The sequence below is a fragment of the Rana temporaria genome, chromosome 11 (assembly GCF_905171775.1).
Source record: "Rana temporaria chromosome 11, aRanTem1.1, whole genome shotgun sequence".
NCBI lineage: Eukaryota > Metazoa > Chordata > Amphibia > Anura > Ranidae > Rana > Rana temporaria.
Window position 1 is genome coordinate 17,819,424 of NC_053499.1, and position 22,008 is coordinate 17,841,431.

Sequence of the window (22,008 nt, forward strand, 5' to 3'; positions counted from 1 at the left end):
GGAAATGCCTCCTCACAGAGATCAAGCCCTTCCTTTTTACGTCCCAGCAGGTTGTCTTTGGAGGTGACTTTAACACCATCATTAGGCCTGAAGACAGGAGAGGCTCCATAGACAGGCTGGGATACGATAGCGTTTTTCTTAGAGATATGGTGAGACAAGCAGGCCTGGTAGATGTGCATATTAAGCAATGCCCTGGCTGCACGGGATTCACATTTCAGAGAGGGAATAGTCAGAGTAGGATAGATAGGTTTTTTTTAAAGGAGAACTCTGCTTTCTCGGCTCCTGAGTTGAGGGCGGTGGAGTTCTCTGACCACTGTATGCTGTCTGTGACTCTGAATGCCTCGGACACTCCACCCAGGGAAAGGGGTACCTGGAAACTGAATTCGGCTCTCCTGGAAGATGTAGAGGTAAGACAATCCTTTGAGGATTTTTTTCAGGCACAGGTTTCTATTCTGGACTTTTGCAGCAGTAAGTCAGAGTGGTGGGAGCTTGTGAAACAAAGGGCAATTGGACTTTTCAAGGCCATAGGTAAGAAGAAGCAGCTTGGTATGTACATTGCCTACCAGCATTTGCGGAGGAAGCTTGATCGTCTTGTCTCGTATGGAGGAGATCCAGGGGAGATCTCTGAGGTGAAGTTTCTTCTTAGGAAGTGTCAATACGACCGGCGTGCCTCCTTGGTTCTGGAGAGGGATTATGGAAAATATCACTCGCCTGATCCTTACCAGAACTGTAAGCAAGGCATAGCAGTTAAGACGGTCATAGGCCTGCGGGATGGTACGGGTTCCCTGGTGAAGTCCAGATCAGGGATCCTGGAGATCTTCAGATCATATTACGCTGACCTTCTGGGAAGAAAGGACCTTTGTCGGGACAAGATGGAAAGCTTTCTGGATTCTACTCCAGGATTGGGAAATGGTACATTGCCTTTGATGGATTTGACAGAACCAATTTCAGCGGATGAGGTAGTTCATGCTATAGACAAGCTGGCTACCAAAAAATCGCCTGGGCCAGATGGGTTGACAGCTGAATTCTACAAGTGTTTTAAGTCCATTCTGGCTCCTTTTTTAGCAGAGGTTTATAACAGCTGTCTAGAAGAGGGTTCGCTCCCTCCCTCCATGAGGCAATCCGCTGTGATTCTTCTGTCAAAAGGTAAAGACCCCTCAATGATTGAGAACTGGCGCCCCATCAGTCTTCTCAATGTTGATAGAAAGATCTTGGCGAAGATTCTTTTTTGGCGCTTGTCGTCAGTGGCAGGCGATTTGTTGTCCAGTCATCAGCACTGCTCAGTCCAAGGTAGAAGCACCTTTTCAGCGATTTTAGCTGTCCGGGAGGCTTTGGAACGATGCAGGGCTGCTGGATGGAGAAAGTACTTGCTGGCACTTGATCAGGCGAAGGCTTTTGATAGAGTCAATCACGAGTACCTGTATTTGCTATTTGGTAGATACGGCCTGCAGGGGAGGTTTATAGATTGGCTGAAGACATTATATAGAGGGGCTGAGAGCTTCCCACTGGTTAATGGTTGGGTTGGACGGCCTTTTGGGGTTGGCTCTGGTGTGCGCCAGGGATGTCCTCTGAGCCCCCTGCTATATGTATTCGCAATCGACCCCTTCATAAAAAGGCTAGAGTGTGGATCGTTGTGCGGGGTGCCTTTGGGCATTGCTGGTGTGCCGCCCTTGAAGGTCGTGGCCTACGCCGATGATGTGTCTGTTATTGTCTCTGGGACGGAGGAGGCGCAGGAGGTGGTCTCTATGATAGAGCAGTACACGGAGGCCTCTGGTTCTAAAGTCAACCATGAAAAGAGTGAAGTTTTCTGGATGGGTGAGGAGGGTGAAAGCTTCGAACTTCCGGATGCCTTCCCAGAGCCCCAGCAGGAAATTAAAGTGTTGGGCATCAAATTTGGTCCTGGTGACTATGGTCATCGAAATTGGGAAAGCAGGTTGGTGTGTGCCAATGCCAAAGTAGCAAGCTGGAAGAAATGGAGGCTTTCCTTGAGGGAGAGGGTTGACTTGATCAAAACGTACCTGGTCCCAATCTTTTTATATGTCAGCTTCGTCTGTATCTTGCCATCATCTCTCTATGCAAGGGTGTACAGCTGTTTTTTCCAACTGTTATGGGGAAATAGGCTAAACCTGATTAAACGCAATGTAACTTACCTGTCTAGGCGGGAGGGTGGCCTAGGAATGGTCAACCCAATAGTTTTCTTTTCTCTGCTCTTTTTAAAGTACAATCTTGGTAACATGCTAGCAGAGAACCCGCCGGGATGGGTGGGTATTTTTCAGTCTTGTTTTAGGCCTTTTCTGCGATGCTGGGAAGATGGCGGGCCAGTGAAAAGTCTGAGAGTCCAACATGGCAAGCTCCCGGCTTATGTTGCCCCGTGTCTGAAAATACTTCGGCAGTGGCAGGTGACAGCGGAGGATATCAAGTCCCTCCCCAGGAAGCTTCTGGAGAAGAGAATTTTGAGCTCGGCTTTCAGTGTGTCACTGGCCTTAAGGGATTGCCCAGGCTCTGTAATGAGGGAGGGATTGCGTTTAATCAATTTAGAAAGAATCCCTCTGAAGTTTAGGGATCAAGCTTGGCTCGCTTTCCATGGAAGGCTCTATGTGAGAGGGAACCTGAAGAATCGCTCTGTGGATGATCGGGATTGTCCGAGAGCAGAGTGTGTTGGTAAAGTGGAGTCTATGGACCACTTTTTGCTGCAGTGTCCCTTTAACATAGAGGTGTATAAAAGGGTGGGGAGGGCTCTAGGCATTCCCTTTTTCTATCGCATGAGTTATGCGGAGTGGGTGTATGGGGCATTCCCGACTCACTGGGATTTTGATTTCAATACACTTTTTCTAGTTAGTATAGTTGTCCGTTACTTCACATGGAATGCACGGTGTCAGATTACCCTGCGGAAGAAAGTCCTCTCTGTCGAGGTGGTGGTGCACGATATTCTGGGTGAGGTTGGGAAAATTCGGGGTCTTGAGAAGGGCAGGGAACCTAGGGCGGTCTGGAAAAGGGCGTGGAGGAATATCAGACCTGCCTTTGGTGAGCTGCCCGTCTCTGAGTGAGGAGTTCTTTTCCCTTTCTGTCTCTTTCACTCCCTTAGCTTTTGTTGGTTAGTATCTTTTTGAAGAAGGGCTGCATGCATAATGGGTGCGGGTTTGTTTCTTGACCTTGTAGGTTTGTCTGGTGTAGTGGTGTGTGTTGTAGTAGGATTTATTTCACCAGTGGTTACATGATTTTTGCTTTGCTGTAAAGTCTTTTGTTTGAGAGCAGATTTGCTATATTTATTTTTATTTATGTAAATATGTATATATTTATGTATTTTTTATATATAGTGATTTTATGCTTTTTGTTTGCAAGACTTTTAATAAACAAAATTGGGAAGAATGTTCCTTACATTGGTGATCAGTGGGAAGAATGTCCCTTACATTGGTGATCAGTGGGAAGAATGTTCCTTACATTGGTGATCAGTGGGAAGAATGTTCCCTACATTGGTGATCAGTGGGAAGAATGTTCCTTACATTGGTGATCAGTGGGAAGAATGTCCCTTACATTGGTGATCAGTGAGAAGAATGTTCCTTACATTGGTGATCAGTGAGAAGAATGTCCCTTACATTGGTGATCAGTGGGAAGAATGTTCCCTACATTGGTGATCAGTGGGAAGAATGTTCCTTACATTGGTGATCAGTGGGAAGAATGTCCCTTACATTGGTGATCAGTGAGAAGAATGTTCCTTACATTGGTGATCAGTGGGAAGAATGTTCCTTACATTGGTGATCAGTGGGAAGAATGTCCCTTACATTGGTGATCAGTGGGAAGAATGTTCCTTACATTGGTGATCAGTGGGAAGAATGTCCCTTACATTGGTGATCAGTGAGAAGAATGTTCCTTACATTGGTGATCAGTGAGAAGAATGTCCCTTACATTGGTGATCAGTGGGAAGAATGTTCCTTACATTGGTGATCAGTGGGAAGAATGTTCCTTACATTGGTGATCAGTGAGAAGAATGTTCCTTACATTGGTGATCAGTGAGAAGAATGCTCCTTACATTGGTGATCAGTGAGAAGAATGTTCCTTACATTGGTCATCAGTGGGAAGAATGTTCCTTACATTGGTGATCAGTGGGAAGAATGTTCCTTACATTGGTGATCAGTGAGAAGAATGTTCCTTACATTGGTGATCAGTGAGAAGAATGTTCCTTACATTGGTGATCAGTGAGAAGAATGTCCCTTACATTGGTGATCAGTGGGAAGAATGTTCCTTACATTGGTGATCAGTGGGAAGAATGTTCCTTACATTGGTGATCAGTGAGAAGAATGTTCCTTACATTGGTGATCAGTGGGAAGAATGTTCCTTACATTGGTGATCAGTGGGAAGAATGTTCCTTACATTGGTGATCAGTGGGAAGAATGTTCCTTACATTGGTGATCAGTGAGAAGAATGTCCCTTACATTGGTGATCAGTGGGAAGAATGTCCCTTACATTGGTGATCAGTGGGAAGAATGTTCCTTACATTGGTGATCAGTGAGAAGAATGTTCCTTACATTGGTGATCAGTGGGAAGAATGTCCCTTACATTGGTGGTCAGTGGGAAGAATGTTCCTTACATTGGTGATCAGTGGGAAGAATGCTCCTTACATTGGTGATCAGTGGGAAGAATGTTCCTTACATTGGTGATCAGTGGGAAGAATGTTCCTTACATTGGTGATCAGTGGGAAGAATGTCCCTTACATTGGTGATCAGTGGGAAGAATGTTCCTTACATTGGTGATCAGTGGGAAGAATGTTCCTTACATTGGTGATCAGTGGGAAGAATGTCCCTTACATTGGTGATCAGTGAGAAGAATGTCCCTTACATTGGTGATCAGTGGGAAGAATGTTCCTTACATTGGTGATCAGTGGGAAGAATGTCCCTTACATTGGTGATCAGTGAGAAGAATGTTCCTTACATTGGTGATCAGTGGGAAGAATGTTCATTACCTCAACAATAACTTTACAATATTCTCTAGTGTAAGAACATGCACGGTATGTAAAGTGTCTGTGAAACACTTCCAGGTATTTCTTACCTCTCACAGAGAACACACTAACCCCCCTACAATGCATTCACCTCTTCTCTCTCCATAATGAAGGAACTGTCTTTTTCCAGCGTATAGTTACCCCTGCTATTATGAGGCGTACTCAATGTTAAGTATGGCCGTCGTTCCCGCGTCTAATTTCGAATTTTTTACGTCGTTTGCGTAAGTCGTTCGCGAATAGGGATTTGCGTAGAATGACGTCACCGTCGTAAACATTGGCTTGTTCCGGTTTAATTTCGAGCATGAGGATACCCCCAAGGACGGCGCATGCGCCGTTCAAAAAAAACGTTGTTTACGTCGGGTCACAACGTATTTACATAAAACACGCCCCAATCACATCGATTTGAATTGCGCGCCCTTACGCCACCAAAGATACACTACGCTGCCGTAACTTACGGCGTGCTTTCTTTAAGGATTTAAAAAAAAAAAAAAAAGTTACGGCGGCGTAGTGTGTCTTAGATACGCTACGCCCGACGCAAATATGCGCCGATGTACGTGGATCTGCCCCATAATGTTGCAGTTGGATCACTGGTGGGGAGGGGGGGGGGGACATTGCTTCCTCCTACCTACAGCAGACTGATGACATCATCTCAGCCTAGGTAATGTCACTGGATTGGAGTTCACGACTTCTTTTTCAATGACAAAAGGTGGAAATTTCCTGAAAAAAGGCTCCTTTTTCTGCATTTTGTAACCAGCCAGGAATGTATTTGTCTAGTTAGAGAGTGTAGACGAGACAATGGTTTCTCTTTCTCCGTCACCACCACGCGCACCATAAATTAGTTAATATTTAATGAGTTTTTTGGTGCGATGGCGTCACTGATGAAGAATGTATGTTATTGCAAACACATGTATTGGCCAGAGAGCGATTTTCCAGACTTCTTGCCAGGTCAGGATGGGGGTTGAGTGCTATTATTACCGAGACATCCTCTCTTCTTCCTCAGACAAGTGTGAGTCGTGTTCTCCGTCAGTACCTGCATGAGTCCCCCCCCCCCCCCGGGGGTGTCTGCGTCTCTCCACTCCTAACCCGTGAACTCGTATAACTCGGCTGCTTCTCCTTGGGATTCCCCGCTGGAGGAACCTACAAAGGGGTTAAGTGTTTTCGGGGGGTGACGTAGCCAGGAAGACCCCTTTGTTGGAAGCGTTCCGTGAGGATGTCACCGCCTGGACGGTCGAAAGTTTGAATAGTCGGGAAGCCGGTGCAGCCACAGGCAATGGCGAGGAGAGGACTCTGATCGGAGTACATAGAAGCCGGGAGGATGGAGAAGACAATGACCTTGTTATTGGGGACTAGCCTGCTGCTGCCGTACCTGTACGCCTTCCATATCGCCGCCTACCCCAAAGGAGCGAGTGAGTACTGACAGCTGGGGAATCCCGACCACAAACCCACGTCTCTTTACATTTCTTCCTAGAGATATCGCATACATGGCAATAGAACTAAGAAGGAGATCTTAAAGCGGAAATTCAAACGACATTAATGCCGCGTACACACGATCGTTTTTCGGGTTGTAAAAAACAACGGGGCAGATCCACAAAGATCTGCACCCGCGCAGCGTATCAGAGATACGATACGCCGCCGTACCTTACCTGGCTTTAGTTCGAATCCTTAAAGATTTCGCGCCGTACGTTACGGCGGCGTAGTCTATCTCTGGCAGCGGAATTCAAATCGGCGATTAGGGGGCGTGTTTCATTTAAATGAAGCGCGTCCCCGCGCCGAATTCACTGCGAATGCGCCGTCCAGAAATTTCCCGCCGTGCATTGCGCTAAATGACGTTGCTAGGACGTCATTTTTTTTAACATAGACGTGAATTACGTCCATCCCGATTCACGGACGACTTACGCAAAAAAAAAAGAAAAAATTCAAATTAAACGCGGGAACGACGGCCATACTAAACATGGCAAGTCTAACTATACGCCGAAAAACACCAGCTTTAACTATACGCCGGAAAAAGCCGACTAGAGACGACGTAAAAGAATGCGACGGCCGCGCGTACGTTCGTGGATGGTCGGAAATAGCTAATTTGCATACCCAACGCGGAAAACGACGCGAACTCCACCCAGCCGACGCCGAAGTATTGCATCTAAGATCCGAAGGCGTACGAAGCCATACGCCTGTCGGATCAAACCCAGAAGCCGTCGTATCTTGTTTTGAGGATTCAAACTAAACATACAACGCGGGTAATTTGAAAGTACGCCGACGTATCAGTAGATACGCCGGCGTACTAGCTCTGTGGATCTGCCCCAACGTTTTTCAGGCTCTTAAAAAAAAGATGCTCTAGCAAAGCGCGGTGACGTACAACGCGTGCGACTGCACTATAAAGGGGAAGTTCCATGCGGATGACGCCACCCTTGGGGCTGCTTTAGCTGATTCCGTGTTAGTAAAAGACGATTCGCGCTTTTCTGTCTGTTACAGCGTGATGAATGTGCTTACTCCATTACGAACGCTAGTTTTACCAGAACGAGCGATCCCGTCTCATAACTTGCTTCTGAGCATGCGCGGATTTTTCACATCGTTAACCACTTGCTTAGGCTGGGTTCACACTACGGTTTTCCCGTCCGTCAGCCGCATACGATTTCAGTATTGAAAACGTACGGGCCCGGACGGGAAAACGTATAGATAGAGAATGCATTGCAAATCGTATGCACTCAGATGCATCCGGGTGCGTACGATTTGCTGGCAAAACGTTTTTTAAACGTACCCAAAACCGTGTTCAACCACGGTTTTGCGGTCGTTTTTAAAACAGTATGGCAACCGCATACGTTTTCCTTTAACATTAATGTCAATGGAAAACGCACATGTGTGCGGTTCCATACGTTCCCGTCCGTTTCAGCCGCATACGTTTTTTCATATAAATCGTATGCGGCTGACGGACGGGAAAACCGTAGTGTGAACCCAGCCTTACTGGGCACATATACCCCCTTCCTGCCCAGGCGAAATTTCAGCTTCCGGGACTGCGTCGTTTTAACTGACAATTGTGCGGCCGTGCGACGTGGCTCCCAAACAAAATTGGCATCCTTTTTTCCCCACAAATAGAGCTTTCTTTTGGTGGTATTTGATCACCTCTGCGGTTTTTATTTTTTGCGCTATAAACAAAAATAGAGCGAAAATTTTGAAAAAAAAAAACGCAATATCTTTTACTTTCTGCTATAATAAATATCCCCCAAAAATATATAAAAAAAATGTTTCCTCAGTTTAGTCCGATACGTATTCTTCTACATATTTTTGGTAAAGAAAATCGCAATAAACGTATTTGATCGGTTTGCGCAAAAATTCTACCGTCTCCAAATAGGGAATAGAATTATGGCATTTTTATTTATTTATTTACTAGTAATGGCGGCGATCTGCGATTTTTATTGTGACCGTGACATTGCGGCGGACATATCGGACACTTTTGACACATTTTTGGAACTATTCACATTCATACAGCGATTAGTGCTATAAAACTGCACTGATTACTGTGTAAATGTGACTGGCAGGGAAGGGGTTAACACTAGGGGGTGAGGAAGGGGTTAACACTAGGGGGCGAGGAAGGGGTTATTATGTTCCCTAAAGTGTGTTCTAACTGTAGGGGGGAGGGGACTCACAAGGGGAGGAGACCAATGTGTGTTCCTCTGTACTGGGAACACACATCTGTCTCCTCACCGCTGACAGGTCCATGGTCCCGCCGTGATTGCGGGCAATCGCAGGCGCCTGGCAGGCATCGCGGGCCGCCGGGCACGCACACCGGGTCCCGAGCAATGCGGCGGCGCGTGCGCACGCCCCCTAGCCGCCCGGGAATGCAAGGACGTCATATGACGTCTAGTCTGAAGGAGGAAGGGTTCCCGCCGACGTCATTTTACAATGACTCGGTAGGGAAGGCGTTAAACCCACAAGTGCTTTTTTTACCACTACTATTCCTTTATATTGGGTTTTGGAATTTACAAATGCAGCCATTTAGAAATCAGAAGAAAGGTTTAGCGCCGGGAAACACTTTTTGATAGATAAGGAGTGCATTTTAGATACCGTATTTATCGGGGTATAGCGCGCTCCCGCGTATAGCGCGCACCCCTAAACTTGCCCCGAATTCCTGTGAAAAAAAGATTTTGTGTACTTACAGTTTTGGTGTCTTCCGCCGCGTCCATCGGCAGCCTCGTCGGGTCCGGCGTCCGTCTGCGGCTTCGGGTGTCCTCTTCGTCGGGTGCGGCGTCCTTCTGCGGCGTCCTCGCGTCCTCCCCGCTTGTTTCCCGCGCCGAGTTTGAATACTGCGCCGACATATACCGAGCGCAGTACACTCGTGTATAGTCGGGCAGGCTCGGCTACTCTCGCGCTGACGTCCTGTACGTCCAGGATGTCAGCGCGAGAGGCGCCGAAACTGCACGAAGACACACGAGTGTACTGCGCTCGGTATATGCCGGCGCAGTATTCAAATTTAGCGCGGGAAAGCGGGTATCGGCGTATACCGCGCACCCACGATTTTTCCCTGATTTTCAGGGCAAAATAGTGCGCGGTATACGCCGATAAATACGGTACTTCTATATATAGATCAGACCAAAATGAGGGACAAATGAGGAGGAAAGAGGGACATTTCTCCAAATCAGGGACAGTTGGGAGCTATGAGTACGTCTTTGCAGTCAGGGGAAACCCACACAAGCACCAGGAGAACATGCAAACTCCATGCAGGTGGTGTGCTGGCTGGGATTCAAACCGAGGACCCAGCGCTGCAAGGCAGAAATGCTAATCATCAGATCAGTGTGCTGTTTCCTCGACAGCATTAGAAGCCCATTGGTTAATGTTACTTGTTGTTTGAAGCGTGTTTTTCGAGCGCGTTCCCAGCTGGACGGAATTGATGAATGAGCAAAACAGCGTTAATGTGTTTTCAGTTCTGTTTGTCCGGCCCGCAGCTCGCAGTCAAAACAGCATTAAGGTTTATAAGAGACAGGGGTCATCGCTGGGGGGGATTCTAACACTGCCAAGTCATGGGAATGTCATCACCGAGCAGAAACTTTCCGCTGATCACGTTACAGGGAACCTGCGAGTGCCGCGTCTGCTGAATTCTGAATTGTAGCATCTACAAAATAGGGGATAGTTTTATGGCATTTTTATAAAAAAAAAAATTACTAGTAATGGCGGCGATCAGTGATTAGTTTTGTGACTACGACATTATGGCGGACACATCGGACACTTTTGACACATTTTTGTCACAATTGTCGTTTTCACAGCGAACAGTGCTATAAAAATGCACTGTTTACTGTGAAAATGACATTGGCAGTGAAGGGGTTAACCACTAGGTGGCGCTGTGGGGGTTAAGTGCTCCCTATTGAGTGTTTCTTCCTGTAGGGGGGATGGGCTGTGTGTCACATGACACTGATCTCCGCTCCGAGTACACAGAGCCGAGATCAGTGTCATTCTCACTAGGCAGAGCGGGGAGATGCTTGTTTACACAAGCATCTCCCCGCTCTATACCTCCGTGAGACGATCGCGGGGACCCGCAGCCCGACTCATGGGGAAGGCGGCAGGGTCGCGAGCGTGCCGCCGCCGCCACGCTCGCGAACCACACGGCAGGCATTTAACCACTTAAGCCCCGGACCATTTTGCAGCTAAATGCCCAGGCCAGGTTTTGCGATTCGGCACTGCGTCACTTTAAAAGACAATTGTGCGGTCGTGCGATGTGGCTCCCAAACAAAATTGGCGTCCTTCTTTCCCCACAAATAGAGCTTTCTTTTGGTGGTATTTGATCACCTCTGCGTTTTTTATTTTTTGCGCTATAAACAATTTTGAAAAAAATTCAATATTTTTTACTTGTTGCTGTAATATCCCCCAAAAACATATATACATTTTTTTTTCCTCAGTTTAGACCGTTACGTATTCTTCTACCTATTTTGGTAAAAAAAAAAACGCAATAAGCGTTTATCGGTTGGTTTGCGCAAAATTTATAGCGTTTACAAAATAGGGGATAGTTTTATTGCATTTTTATTATTATTATTTTTTTTACTACTAATGGCGGCGATCAGCGATTTTTTTCCTGACTGCGACATTATGGCGGACACTTTGGACAATTTTGACACATTTTTGGGACCATTCACATTTTTACAGCAAAAAATGCATTTAAATTGCATTGTTTATTGGAATTTACATTGATTTATACATACATACAAGCCCAGAATAAAATCCTGAGAAATGCTGCTATATAATGCCTCTTATAATTTCTCTTTCTTGTGTTTACCAGAGTACACGGTCATCAATGAGAACTGCCCCGGGGCAGAGTGGAATATTATGTGTCGCGGCTGCTGTGAATATGACCAGGTGGAGTGCACGTGTCCCGGGGGCAATAGGAAGGTTGGCTACACCATCCCCTGTTGCCGCAACGAGGAGAATGAGTGTGACTCCTGCCTTATACACCCAGGTACTCCATAATCACGGAGATGGCTCAAAGCATAGAATCATCAAAAAGCTGAAAAACATGTCTACTTGATATGCAAATGACAATAACCCTCAGAGCCGGTTCACACACGGGCGACCTGTCAGGCGACTCAGCCGCCTGACAAGTCGCGGTCCACAGTAGTCAATGGAACCGTTCTAATAGGAGCGACGCAAGTCGCTCCGACTTAGAAAAAGGTTCCTGTACGACTTTGGGGGCGATTCGGGGCGACTTGCATTGACTTCAATACAGAAGTCATTTTGCAAGTTGCCTCTCAAGACGCCTTCAGATCGCCTTGCCGAGTCGCCCCCAAAGTCATGCCGCCTGTGTGTGAACCGGCTCTTAGCCTCAACTCAGAGCACTTCCCTTGCCTTTTGCACTTAGGTTGGCTTGGCTCCATCTTTGGGTCCATGGCTTTTGCTGTTAGGTTGGCTTGGCTTCATCTTTGGGTCCATGGCTTTTGCTGTTAGGTTGGCTTGGCTCCTTGTTTGAGTCCATGGCTTTTGCACTTAGGTTGGCTTGACTCTATCATTGGGTCCATGGCCTTTGAACTTAGGTTGGCTTGGCTTCATCTTTTGGGTCCATGGCCTTTGAACTTAGGTTGGCTTAGCTCCTTCTTTGGGTCCATGGCCTTTGAACTTAGGTTGGGTTGGCTCCTTCTTTGGGTCCATGGCCTCTGTACTTAGGTTGGCTTGGCTCCATCTTTGAGTCCATGGCTTTTGCACTTAGGTTGGCTTGGCTCCATCTTTTGGGTCCATGGCCTTTGAACTTAGGTTGGTTTGGCACCTTCTTTGGGTCCATGGCCTTTGTACTTAGGTTGGCTTGGCTCCATCTTTGGGTCCATGGTCTGGAAAAGGAACAGAACACACAATCCTTATTTTAAGAGTTGAATCACTGGATCTGGAGTGAGCTGGCATCAGAATGGAACTGAGCTCCAGAGCTTGAAGCTGATATCTAGCCTCTCCTCCTCTCAATGCTACTTCAGAGTTAAGAGATTATTAGCAGGACTAATAAAGTTTGGGTGTAGGCAGGTGCAGTTAGCCACTTTGTCACTGGGCGGCTCTGTACCAGAACAGTATCTGGCACAGCATGTAGTAACACTAGGTGGTAGACACCTTTTAGGTCAAGCCCCACCACAAGTGAGTCAGCACCCATATATAAGGCAGGTAGGGAGGAGCATACCATCTCTTGGGGCATGGAAGCCATACTCCCCACATCTGTGAGAATGTAACCTACACAAGTGGGCTCTGGGCGGGGCAGGGCCTCTATGCAGGAGGTGTCGGCTGTAGATTTTCTGTTCCTTAAGGAGGTGGGGGCTAGGGTGGATTGCAAAAGGCCTTTAAATCCAAGCTGGAGATCCCTGTTTGAGGCTGCTTTCCTGGAGGGTTCCTGAGAGAGGTGTACCCACTTGGGAGGTGTCTACAGAGAACACAGCCCAGTGAGTACCGATGACTCTGGGCAGAGGAGAGACTAGAGGGAGATGGCCGCTGAGGTGCTGCATGTGCTTTCACTTGTGACTACTGCAGACCATCCACATTATGTGATTGTTTATATTAAGTGACTCCAGAATGTATGTCCTAGTGATGTGACTGCCATTCCATAAACAACATCAGTAAAATGCAATGAAATTATCTTTCATGTGGACATTCTTTCTTTTGGATTTGTCATGAAGAGGCCTATGGTGAGGAGCAGGGTTCAAGATGGCGAAGGGGTCGGCGTTAGCAGGCAGGCTTGTGTTCTAGCAAGGCTGGAGCGGGGGTAGGACCTTGTGATTGGGCATCAAAACTAGCAAACCACCAAGCCCCTCTTACATGGGTGAGCTCTGGAGCTTAGGTCTCTAGAACCACCTTGGTGTTGGGGTCTGTTTAGGTTCTGGAGCAAGCTGAAGCTCAACTGCTGAAGGGACTTCATAACCAAAGCTTGCTATCATGTGGCACAGCCAACTGGCTTATTTCCTGCCATGTGGCATAAGCCTAGGTGACCATTTTACAAGTTTGGCACTCAAAATAGCGGTCAGTGAATGAAAGGCATATGTAGTGGAACAGCCATTGTGTGTGCTGAACGGGTATGGCTTCAAGGTTACTTTACATTTATTTTGCCTCAGTGGAGATGAAGGAAACAGGAAAACATGGAGCACAGCCAACTCTTTCTGCCTTGTGGAATAAGCCCAGTTGGCTATATACAGGTTTAACCCTCACATTGGCTGCCAATGGATAACAGGCCTATACAGTGGAACAGCCATTTCATGTGCTGCTGAATCAGTAAGGTGTCAAGGTTATGCCGGTTTGTTTTACAGTGGAACCTTGGATTACGAGCATAATCTGCTCCAGGAGAATGCTCGTAATCCAAAGTACTCGCATATCAAAGCGAGTTTTCCCCATTGAAGTCAATGGAAACGAAAATAATTTGTTTCGCATTGACTTCAATGGCATACAATACCGCATGCGGCCAGAGGTGGGGGGCGGAGAGGCTCGTTCACGAGCCTTTCTGAGGTTTGCCGAGGTCAGCCGACCTATTCTCAGGCCTTTCCATGCATTTCCGAACAGCAACGATCGGCTGCGTTTGGCGCTGTTCGGCTCCGGCACCCCCCACCTCAGGCCAAAAGCGGTACTGCACACCACTTTGGCCTGAATCCTGCTAGTTTTGAGTCAACACTCGCAAACCGAGTTCGGATTTTTAGAAATAGAGTGCTCGTATTGCGAAACGCTTACTAACCGCATTACTTGCAATCCGAGGTTCCACTGTACCTTAATAGAGCTGAAGTTTAAACTGGGAGAGCCAATCATGTCAAATGTGGAGCATGGCCTACTTTGCATTGCTTCGTGGACTAAGCCCAGTTGGCTATATACAGATTTAGCATTAAAAATGGATCCCACTGAATGAAGGGGTTGTGTGCTGGAAACAGCCATTTTGTATTCTGAACCTGCATGGTATGAAGAATACGTAAATATAATTGTCCTTAGTAGTGTCTAATACTGAGTAGAACTTAAAAAGTGACTTGGAGATGCTACAAAACATCTTAAACATTACAGAACAAGTCTAATTGAATGTGACGACGGTAGATGTACCATGGCCGGGGTACATGGGAACCTTCACAGACATACTGAGGAGGATACATAAAGACTTGTGTAGGTGTTACTCAAAGTGCCTGATCCCTGTCACATTCTTGTCCTAGGATGCTCCATATTCGACAACTGCAAGTCCTGCAACAATGGATCATGGGGGGGAACACTGGATGCCTTCTACGTGAAGGGGAAGTACTGCTCAGAGTGCCGCGTCGGCTGGTATGGAGGAGACTGCATGAGTAAGTAACATCCATATATATATTGTATATTCTGTATGTGTGTGTGTGTGTGTAAGGCCCAGATTCACAAAGCACTTGTAAGTGCAAATGTGCGCCGTCGTATCTGTGCGCCGGACCCACAAACAAAGATGCGCCTAAAAACAGGCTTCACTCCGCCGACGTAACTTGCCTGCGTAGGGTGGGCGCACATTTAGGCTGGACGCATGGTGGCGCTCCCATTGATCAGCCATTCAAATATGCAAATGAGGAAAATACGGCGATTCACAAACGTACGTGCGCCTGACGCAGGCTACGCGAGGTGCGCGTAAGTTGTACGTCCGGCGTAAAGTTATGCCCCATAAAGGAGGTGTAACCCAGCAGCAGACATGCAAAGGTCTGCACCAGGGAACACAAGCCATCGTATTTTACGTTGTTTACGTTGGACGTGTGTCTGGCTGGGCGTAGGTTACGTTCACGCCGTACACAGTGATCCGGCGTAGTTTAGGCAGTTGTTCCGACATGGTTGTGAGCATGCGCAGGGGGATGCGTCCACGTCGCGGCGCATGCGCAGTTCGTTATACGTATCAACCAGCTGCCGTTATTCAGGTGGTCGGCGCTCTATGTCCGGCCATCTGAATAGACCAGCGGCGACAATAACATCGATTCATGCAATTCATGAATCAATGTTATTAGTCAGTGGTGTGTGCGGGAGCCAGAGGGGGCGGCGCTCCAGCGCCCTCTATGGACGAACCGCCACTGACTGGACCCCTGCTGTGAACCGCTCCGCACGGAGATGTGGACCCAGCCTACAGGAGCAACAGCAGAATGCCGAGGTCATCTCTCTGTTCTCCCCCCTGTCAGCATGTTTCTGGTCACCATATTTGCATGTAGCACACCTGATTGGTCCCTAGCCCTGCCCTGCCCCTCTCTCTACCAGTCTGAGTGCTGTTGTACAAGAGATTGTAATAGTCTGTTGTTTTATCTTCCTGGCAGGGCTGTCTTAATGAGAGGGAACACCTGGGCACTGCCCAGGGGCCCCAGCTGCAATGGGGGGCCCCTGCACTTTTCCCAAAGCAGCTGGCCCTTGAGCCCACGCTGCCCCAAAATTGGGAGCCCCATGATGGTACTGAGAGTGATAGATACACAGGGAAGGCAGTCTGCCTCCTACCTACTTGATGGGCCAGATTCACGTAGCTCAGCGGATCTATAGATCCGCTCGTTCTACGTGAATTAAGATCCGCTCCCGCAAGTTTAGGAGGCAAGTGGCTAATTCACAAACCACTTACCTCCAAACTTGCGACGGCGGATCCTAAATCCCCCAGCGGAATTCTAATTCCGCGGCTAGGGGAGTGTCATATTTAAATCAGGCGCGCTCCCGCGCCGATTTAAATACGCATGCGTCGTCCGGGGAATTTCCCGGCGTGCATTGCTCCCACTGACGTCAATAGGACGTCAGTGGTTTCGATGCGTACGCAAACTACGTAGTTCCGTATTCGAGAACGACTTACGGAAACTACGTAAAAAAATACAAATCGACGCGGGAACGACGGCCATACTTAACAATACTTACCCCTGCTTTTAGCATGGGTAAGTATACGACGGGTACCGCGCTACGGAAACGACGTAAGAACACAGCGTCGGGTCCGCGTACGTTCGTGAATTTCGCGTATCTCGCTGATTTACATATTATTCAGTGTAAATCAGCGGGAACGCCCCCGGCGCCATTTTTAATTCAAAAAAAAGATCCGACAGTGTAACACAGTGTGACACTGTCGGATCTCAGCCCTATCTATGCGTATCTGATTCTATGAATCAGGTGCATAGATAGGACTAGAAAAAATCCGAGATACGATGGTGTATCTGAGATACACCGTCGTATCTGCTTCGTGAATCTGGGCCGATGTCTATATACTTGCACTGTCATCAATGGCCCGGATTCAGGTAGATTTGCCCCTTAGTTACGGAGGTGCAGGGCAACCCCCGCAAATTTCCTGCGCTACCCGCGATTAACGGAGCAGTAGTTCCGTAAATTGCGTGTGCGCTGTGTAAACTTGCCCTGCGTAAGGGCGCCTAATGTAAATGATCCTGTAGGGGGCGGGAATCATTTAAATTAGGCGCGCTCCCGCGCCGAGCGTAGAGCGCATGCTCCATCTGGAAACGTTCCCGACGTGCATTGCGGCAAATGACGTCGCAAGGACGTCATTTGCTTCAAAGTGAACGTGAATGGCGTCCAGCGCCATTCACGAATCACTTACGCAAATTACGTAAAATTCGAACGTCGCGGGAACGACGGGTATACTTTAGCATTGGCTGCCCCTGCTATTAGAAGGGGCAGCCTTACGCTAAACACGCCGTACGTAAACGACGTAAATTGCGTACGCAGGGCTCGCGCAACATTGTGAATCGGTGTTAGTATGCAATTTGCATACTATACACTGAGCACAATGGGAGCGCCCCCTAGCGGCCATCGCAAGAATGCAGCCTAAGATATGCGTGGCATAAGAGCCTTATGCCACGCAGATTTTAGGCTGCAGTCGGCGTTACGATGTTCCTGAATCAGGAGCATTCGTAACGCCGGGGCAAGTAAGCAATTGCGCTGTGTAACCTATGGTTACACAGGCGCAATTGCTTCTTGAATCCGGGCCATTGTAGGGGCCCCAGAGCATTACTTTGCCCAGGGGCCCATGATGCTATTAAGACGGCCCTGCTTCCCGGAGTTTAGTTTATGTATTCTATTTTGACAGGACCAGACAATAAATGAAAGTAGCCTCCATGTACCTGAACAACCTATAGGATCTATGATGTGCCCCTGGAGAAAACGCGGGCGCAGCAAATAGCATCCCACGCACTTATTATTGAAGTATTCCTCTGACTCCTCTCCCTATGGAAAGCCCGGCTCTAAGCATTTGCTTACATTCTGGATGGTTAATTAGTCTTCCCCACCATCTTGGCCGTGCAGAAGGATTTTCTTAATTGCCGTGCATTTCAACTCCTAATTAGGCCTGATAGGATTGCTGGCTGGTCTGCGCTCGGTAAGGGCCGGTGTGGGATGGGAAATGTCTTCGGGAGACTCTTTGCCCGTCTGCTCACATTGGCATGTTCCTGTATTTGCTGCTAAATAGGCTGTCGGTGTTCCATCCAACACACAAAAGCACAAAGGGGAATATTTATAAAGCAGCGATACCCTCTGCACTCCTCTACTGCACATCTCACGCACTTAGGCCCAGATTCTCAAAGGGCTTACCACGGCGCAGCGCCATGTACGCCGTCATAAGTCCTAATCTGGGCCGTCGTATCTATGCGACTGATTCTTAGAATCAGTTACGCATAGATATCCATTAGATCCGACAGGCGTAAGTCTCTTACGCCGTCGGATCTTAAATGCAATTTTTTTTTGTCCGCTAGGTGTCGCCTCCGTCGAGTATGCAAATTAGCTAGATACGCGAATTCCCGAACGTACGTGCGGCCGACGCAGTAAAGTTACGACGTTTACGTTAGGCTTGTCCCGGCGTAAAGTTGCCCCTGGGTATATGAGGCACAACCAATGTTAAGTATGGCCGTCGTCAGGGCTGGCCTTAGGTGTTCAGGCGCCCTGTGCGAGCTAATCTTGTGGCGCCCCCCCCCATCTTCACCCCTTGCCCCCTGGTCACCTAAACATACACATAGAGAAAAAAAATGCCACCGCGGGTGTAAAACAATCGCGGAGGGGGGTGACGGTTTGACACCCCCCCAGTGTGTGGTACCCGGGGGTGGCTCGCCCCCCCTTAGTACACCTCTGGGTGGCCGCACGGAGCCCCTGTTGCCCATGGCGCCCTGTGCGGCCGCACAGCTCGCACACCCCAAAGGCCGGCCCGCGTCGAAATTTATAAATTTACGCTGTTTGCATAAGTCGTCCGTGAATGGTGCTGGACGTAATTTACGTCCACGTCAAAACCAATGACGTCCTTGCGACGTCATTTAGAGCAATGCACGCCGGGATATTTTAGGGACGGCGCATGCGCAGTTCGTTTGGCGCGGGGACGCGCTTCATTTAAATGAAACACGCCCCCTACCCGCCGAATTTGAATTCCGCCGGGTGATTTACATTACGCCGCCGCAACTTTACACGCAAGTGCTTTGTGAATAAAGCACTTGCCTGAAAAACTTGCGGCGGCGTAACGTAAATCAGATACGTTACGCCCGCCCAGTTTTACGCCATTCTACGAGAATCTGGGCCTTAGGGCTCACTTCACAGGCCGGAGCTAGCGTAAGGCAACATGGGCACTTAGCAAAAAAAAAATATTTTTACACGTAGGAGAGGAATGCCAGAATTGGCCTTGTATGGAAGTGAATAAATATTAAAGCAGAGCTCCACCAAGAAAAAAAAAAAATTCTATAATGCTGCAAAAAAAAAAAAAAAATATATATATTTATTTTTTATACATACCTGAAATGCCTGTTGCTAGGCAGATCGTCCTAATCTGCCACTTCCTGATCCGCAGTCCGTCTTCTTTCTTCTGCTCCTCGGCTGCCTCCTCTGTGGAATGGGGGAGCGGTGTCTTCTGGGACCTTGTGTGTGTCCCAGGAGACATCATCCATTCACGGCTCGCGCATGCGCAGTAGGGAATCAGGCGGTGAGGCCACTTCCTGATTCCCTCACCGAGGATGGCGGCGGGGCATTTGCTCGGCTTCGGCTGCCGACATCCCGGGCACCCTGGACAGGTAAGTCTCTTTATTAAAAGTCAGAAGCTGGGAGCTGCGGTGGCTCAACGCGATTGGCACTGCGCTGACAAGCCATTCACCTCTGCAGCTAGAGGTTCGGATCCCGGTCTCGGCTTCATGTGAATTGAGTTTGGTGGTCTCAGCCCGGCTCCCGGTGGGTGTGCTATGCGAGGTAAGCCTGTGCTTAGTACGCCCACCCCCCTCCCACAAAAACCACCACACCTACACACGCACTCTAAATTGGGTTAACACACGCACATTGACCACGCGGTCTCTAAAAGAGAGGCGAAGGACTAACGGGGCTGGTTGAGCGGGCTAATCCTCTCACTCCCTTATAGGGAGTCCCTCTGCCCCGTTGGGCTTCAAAGCGGAGCAGGTAGGACGGTCTGTGTGGGAGGACCCCCTCACACACCCGCCATTGCCACCCGGGGCATGGAGAAAGGTGGCAGATTGCCTCTGGGGGAGGCCTGCCTACTCCCAACTCCTGCAGTCCGGCTCCTCTCTCGAGTACACGCACAAAATACACTTAAAAAGAAAAAAGAAAAAAAAAAAAAAAAAGTCAGAAGCTACAGTGTTAGTAGCTGCTGACTTTAATTTTTTTTTTTTTTTTTTTTTTAAACCAGACCTCCGCTTTAAGCCTAGTAAGAAGCAAAACAAATAATAATAATAATAATTAAGGCAAATATTAGCCAATTTCCCCACAATTAAATCACTAAGGGCCCAGTTAGATATTTTCATTGCCGTAGCATGTGTTGCGCTGCCATTTATTTGGATTTGCTCCCCAATACACAAGCATTGCAGTTAGGGTTGCCACCTCATCCCTTTAAACCTGAACACATAGTAATTACACAGGTTCTGGGGCTAATTTAATGTTGATAAGGCACCAAGTGAGTTTAATTAGCACCTTAATCAGCCAGAGAACCTGTGTAATTAATATGTTTTCGCTTTTAACCCCTTCCATACCGGGCATTTTCACCCCCTTCCTGCCCAGATCAATTTTTAGTTTTCAGCGCTGTTGCACTTTGAATGAAAATTGCGTGGTCATGCAACACTGTACCCAAATTAAATCTTTATGTTTTTTCCCCCCACAAATAGAGATTTCGTTTGGTGGTATTTGATCATCTCTGCGGTTTTTATTTTTTGAACAAAAAAAGAGCGACAATTTAAAAAAAAAACACAAAATGTTTTACTTTTTTATTTAATAAATATTACAATTTAAAAAAAAACATTTTTTTTCCTCAGTTTAGGCCGATATGTATTCTTCTACATATTTTTGGTAAAAAAAATCGCAATAATCGTATATTGATTGGTTTGCGCAAAAGTTATAGCGTCTACAAAATAGGTGATAGATTTATGGCATTTTTATTTTATTAATATTTTTACTAGTATTGGCGGCGATTTGTGTTTTTTTTTTACTGTGACCGTGACATTGCGGCGAACACATCGGACACTTTTGACACGTTTTTGGGACCATTCACATTTATACAGCGATTAATGCTATAAATATGCATTGATTACTGTGTAAATGTGACTGGCAGGGAAGGGGTTAACCACTAGGGGGCGCTGAAGGGGTTAATATGTTCCCTAAGGTGTGTTCTAACTGTAGGGGGGAGGGGATTCTCAAGGGGAGGAGACCCATGTGTGTTCCTCTGTACTGGGAACACACATTGGTCTCCTCACCGCTAACAGGAGGTGGATCTGTGTGTTTACACACACAGATCCACACTCCTGCCGTGATCACCGGCAATCGCGGCCCCCGGGCACCCGCGCCGGGTCACGAGCGCTGCCGCGGGCGGGCGCACACGTCCTAGATCGCCGGGAACACAGGACGTCATATAACGTCCACTCGGATCGGCGAGGGGTTCCTGCCGCCGTCATTTCCCTATGGAGCGGTATGGAAGCGGTTAAAGGGATGAGGTGGCAACCCTAAGGCCCCTTTCACATTGAGGAGTTTTTCAGGTGGTACAGGCTAAAAATAGCGCTGCTATCCCGCCTGAAAAACTCCTTCCCTGCAGACTCAATGTGAAAGCCGGAGGGCTTTCACACTGAGGCGATGCGCTGGCGGGAGACAAAAAAATCTCCTGTCAGCAGCATCTTTGGAGCGGTGAGAGGAGCGGCATTTATACCGCTCCTTCACCGCTCCTTCCCATTGAAAACAATGGGAAACCGCGGCAATACCGCCCGCAATGCGCCTCTATAGAGGCGCATTGTGGGCGGTATTAACCCTTTATCGGCCGCTAGCGGTGGTTAATACCGCACCGCTATCGGCCGATTCCCGCGGCAATCCCGGCGGTATAGCGCCGCTATTTTTAGCGGTGATATACCGCCACCGCAACTCCCGCTGTAATGTGAAAGGGGCCTAAAAAAAAAGCATGTTAGGGTGCATTGCCTTAACGCAACGCAAAAAAAAAAAAAATGAAAAATACTTGAAAGGCTTCCAACCCTAAGCGGACATCTGTTGTCACAGAAAAAGTTGTGGACTTATATAAATAATAATTTGAAGGAAAGCAATTCTGTATCATCAGACATTTAAAATCCGCTGTTATTTCTGCCAGGAATCGTTTTTTTTTTTAA

At 47.8% G+C, this 22,008-nt stretch overlaps 1 protein-coding gene across 1 annotated transcript in view; it reads left to right on the plus strand.

Annotated features, from left to right (window-relative positions):
- The first annotated feature begins 5,949 nt into the window (after window positions 1-5,949).
- PAMR1 (peptidase domain containing associated with muscle regeneration 1) overlaps window positions 5,950-22,008 on the plus strand; it is a 61,205-nt gene continuing 45,146 nt past the window's right edge. Inside the window, exons 1-3 of the mRNA XM_040328083.1 lie at window positions 5,950-6,402; window positions 11,259-11,435; window positions 14,626-14,754. Coding sequence (XP_040184017.1) covers window positions 6,312-6,402; window positions 11,259-11,435; window positions 14,626-14,754 — 397 coding nt within the window. The 5' untranslated portion in view covers window positions 5,950-6,311. The remainder of the gene's footprint in view (window positions 6,403-11,258; window positions 11,436-14,625; window positions 14,755-22,008) is intronic.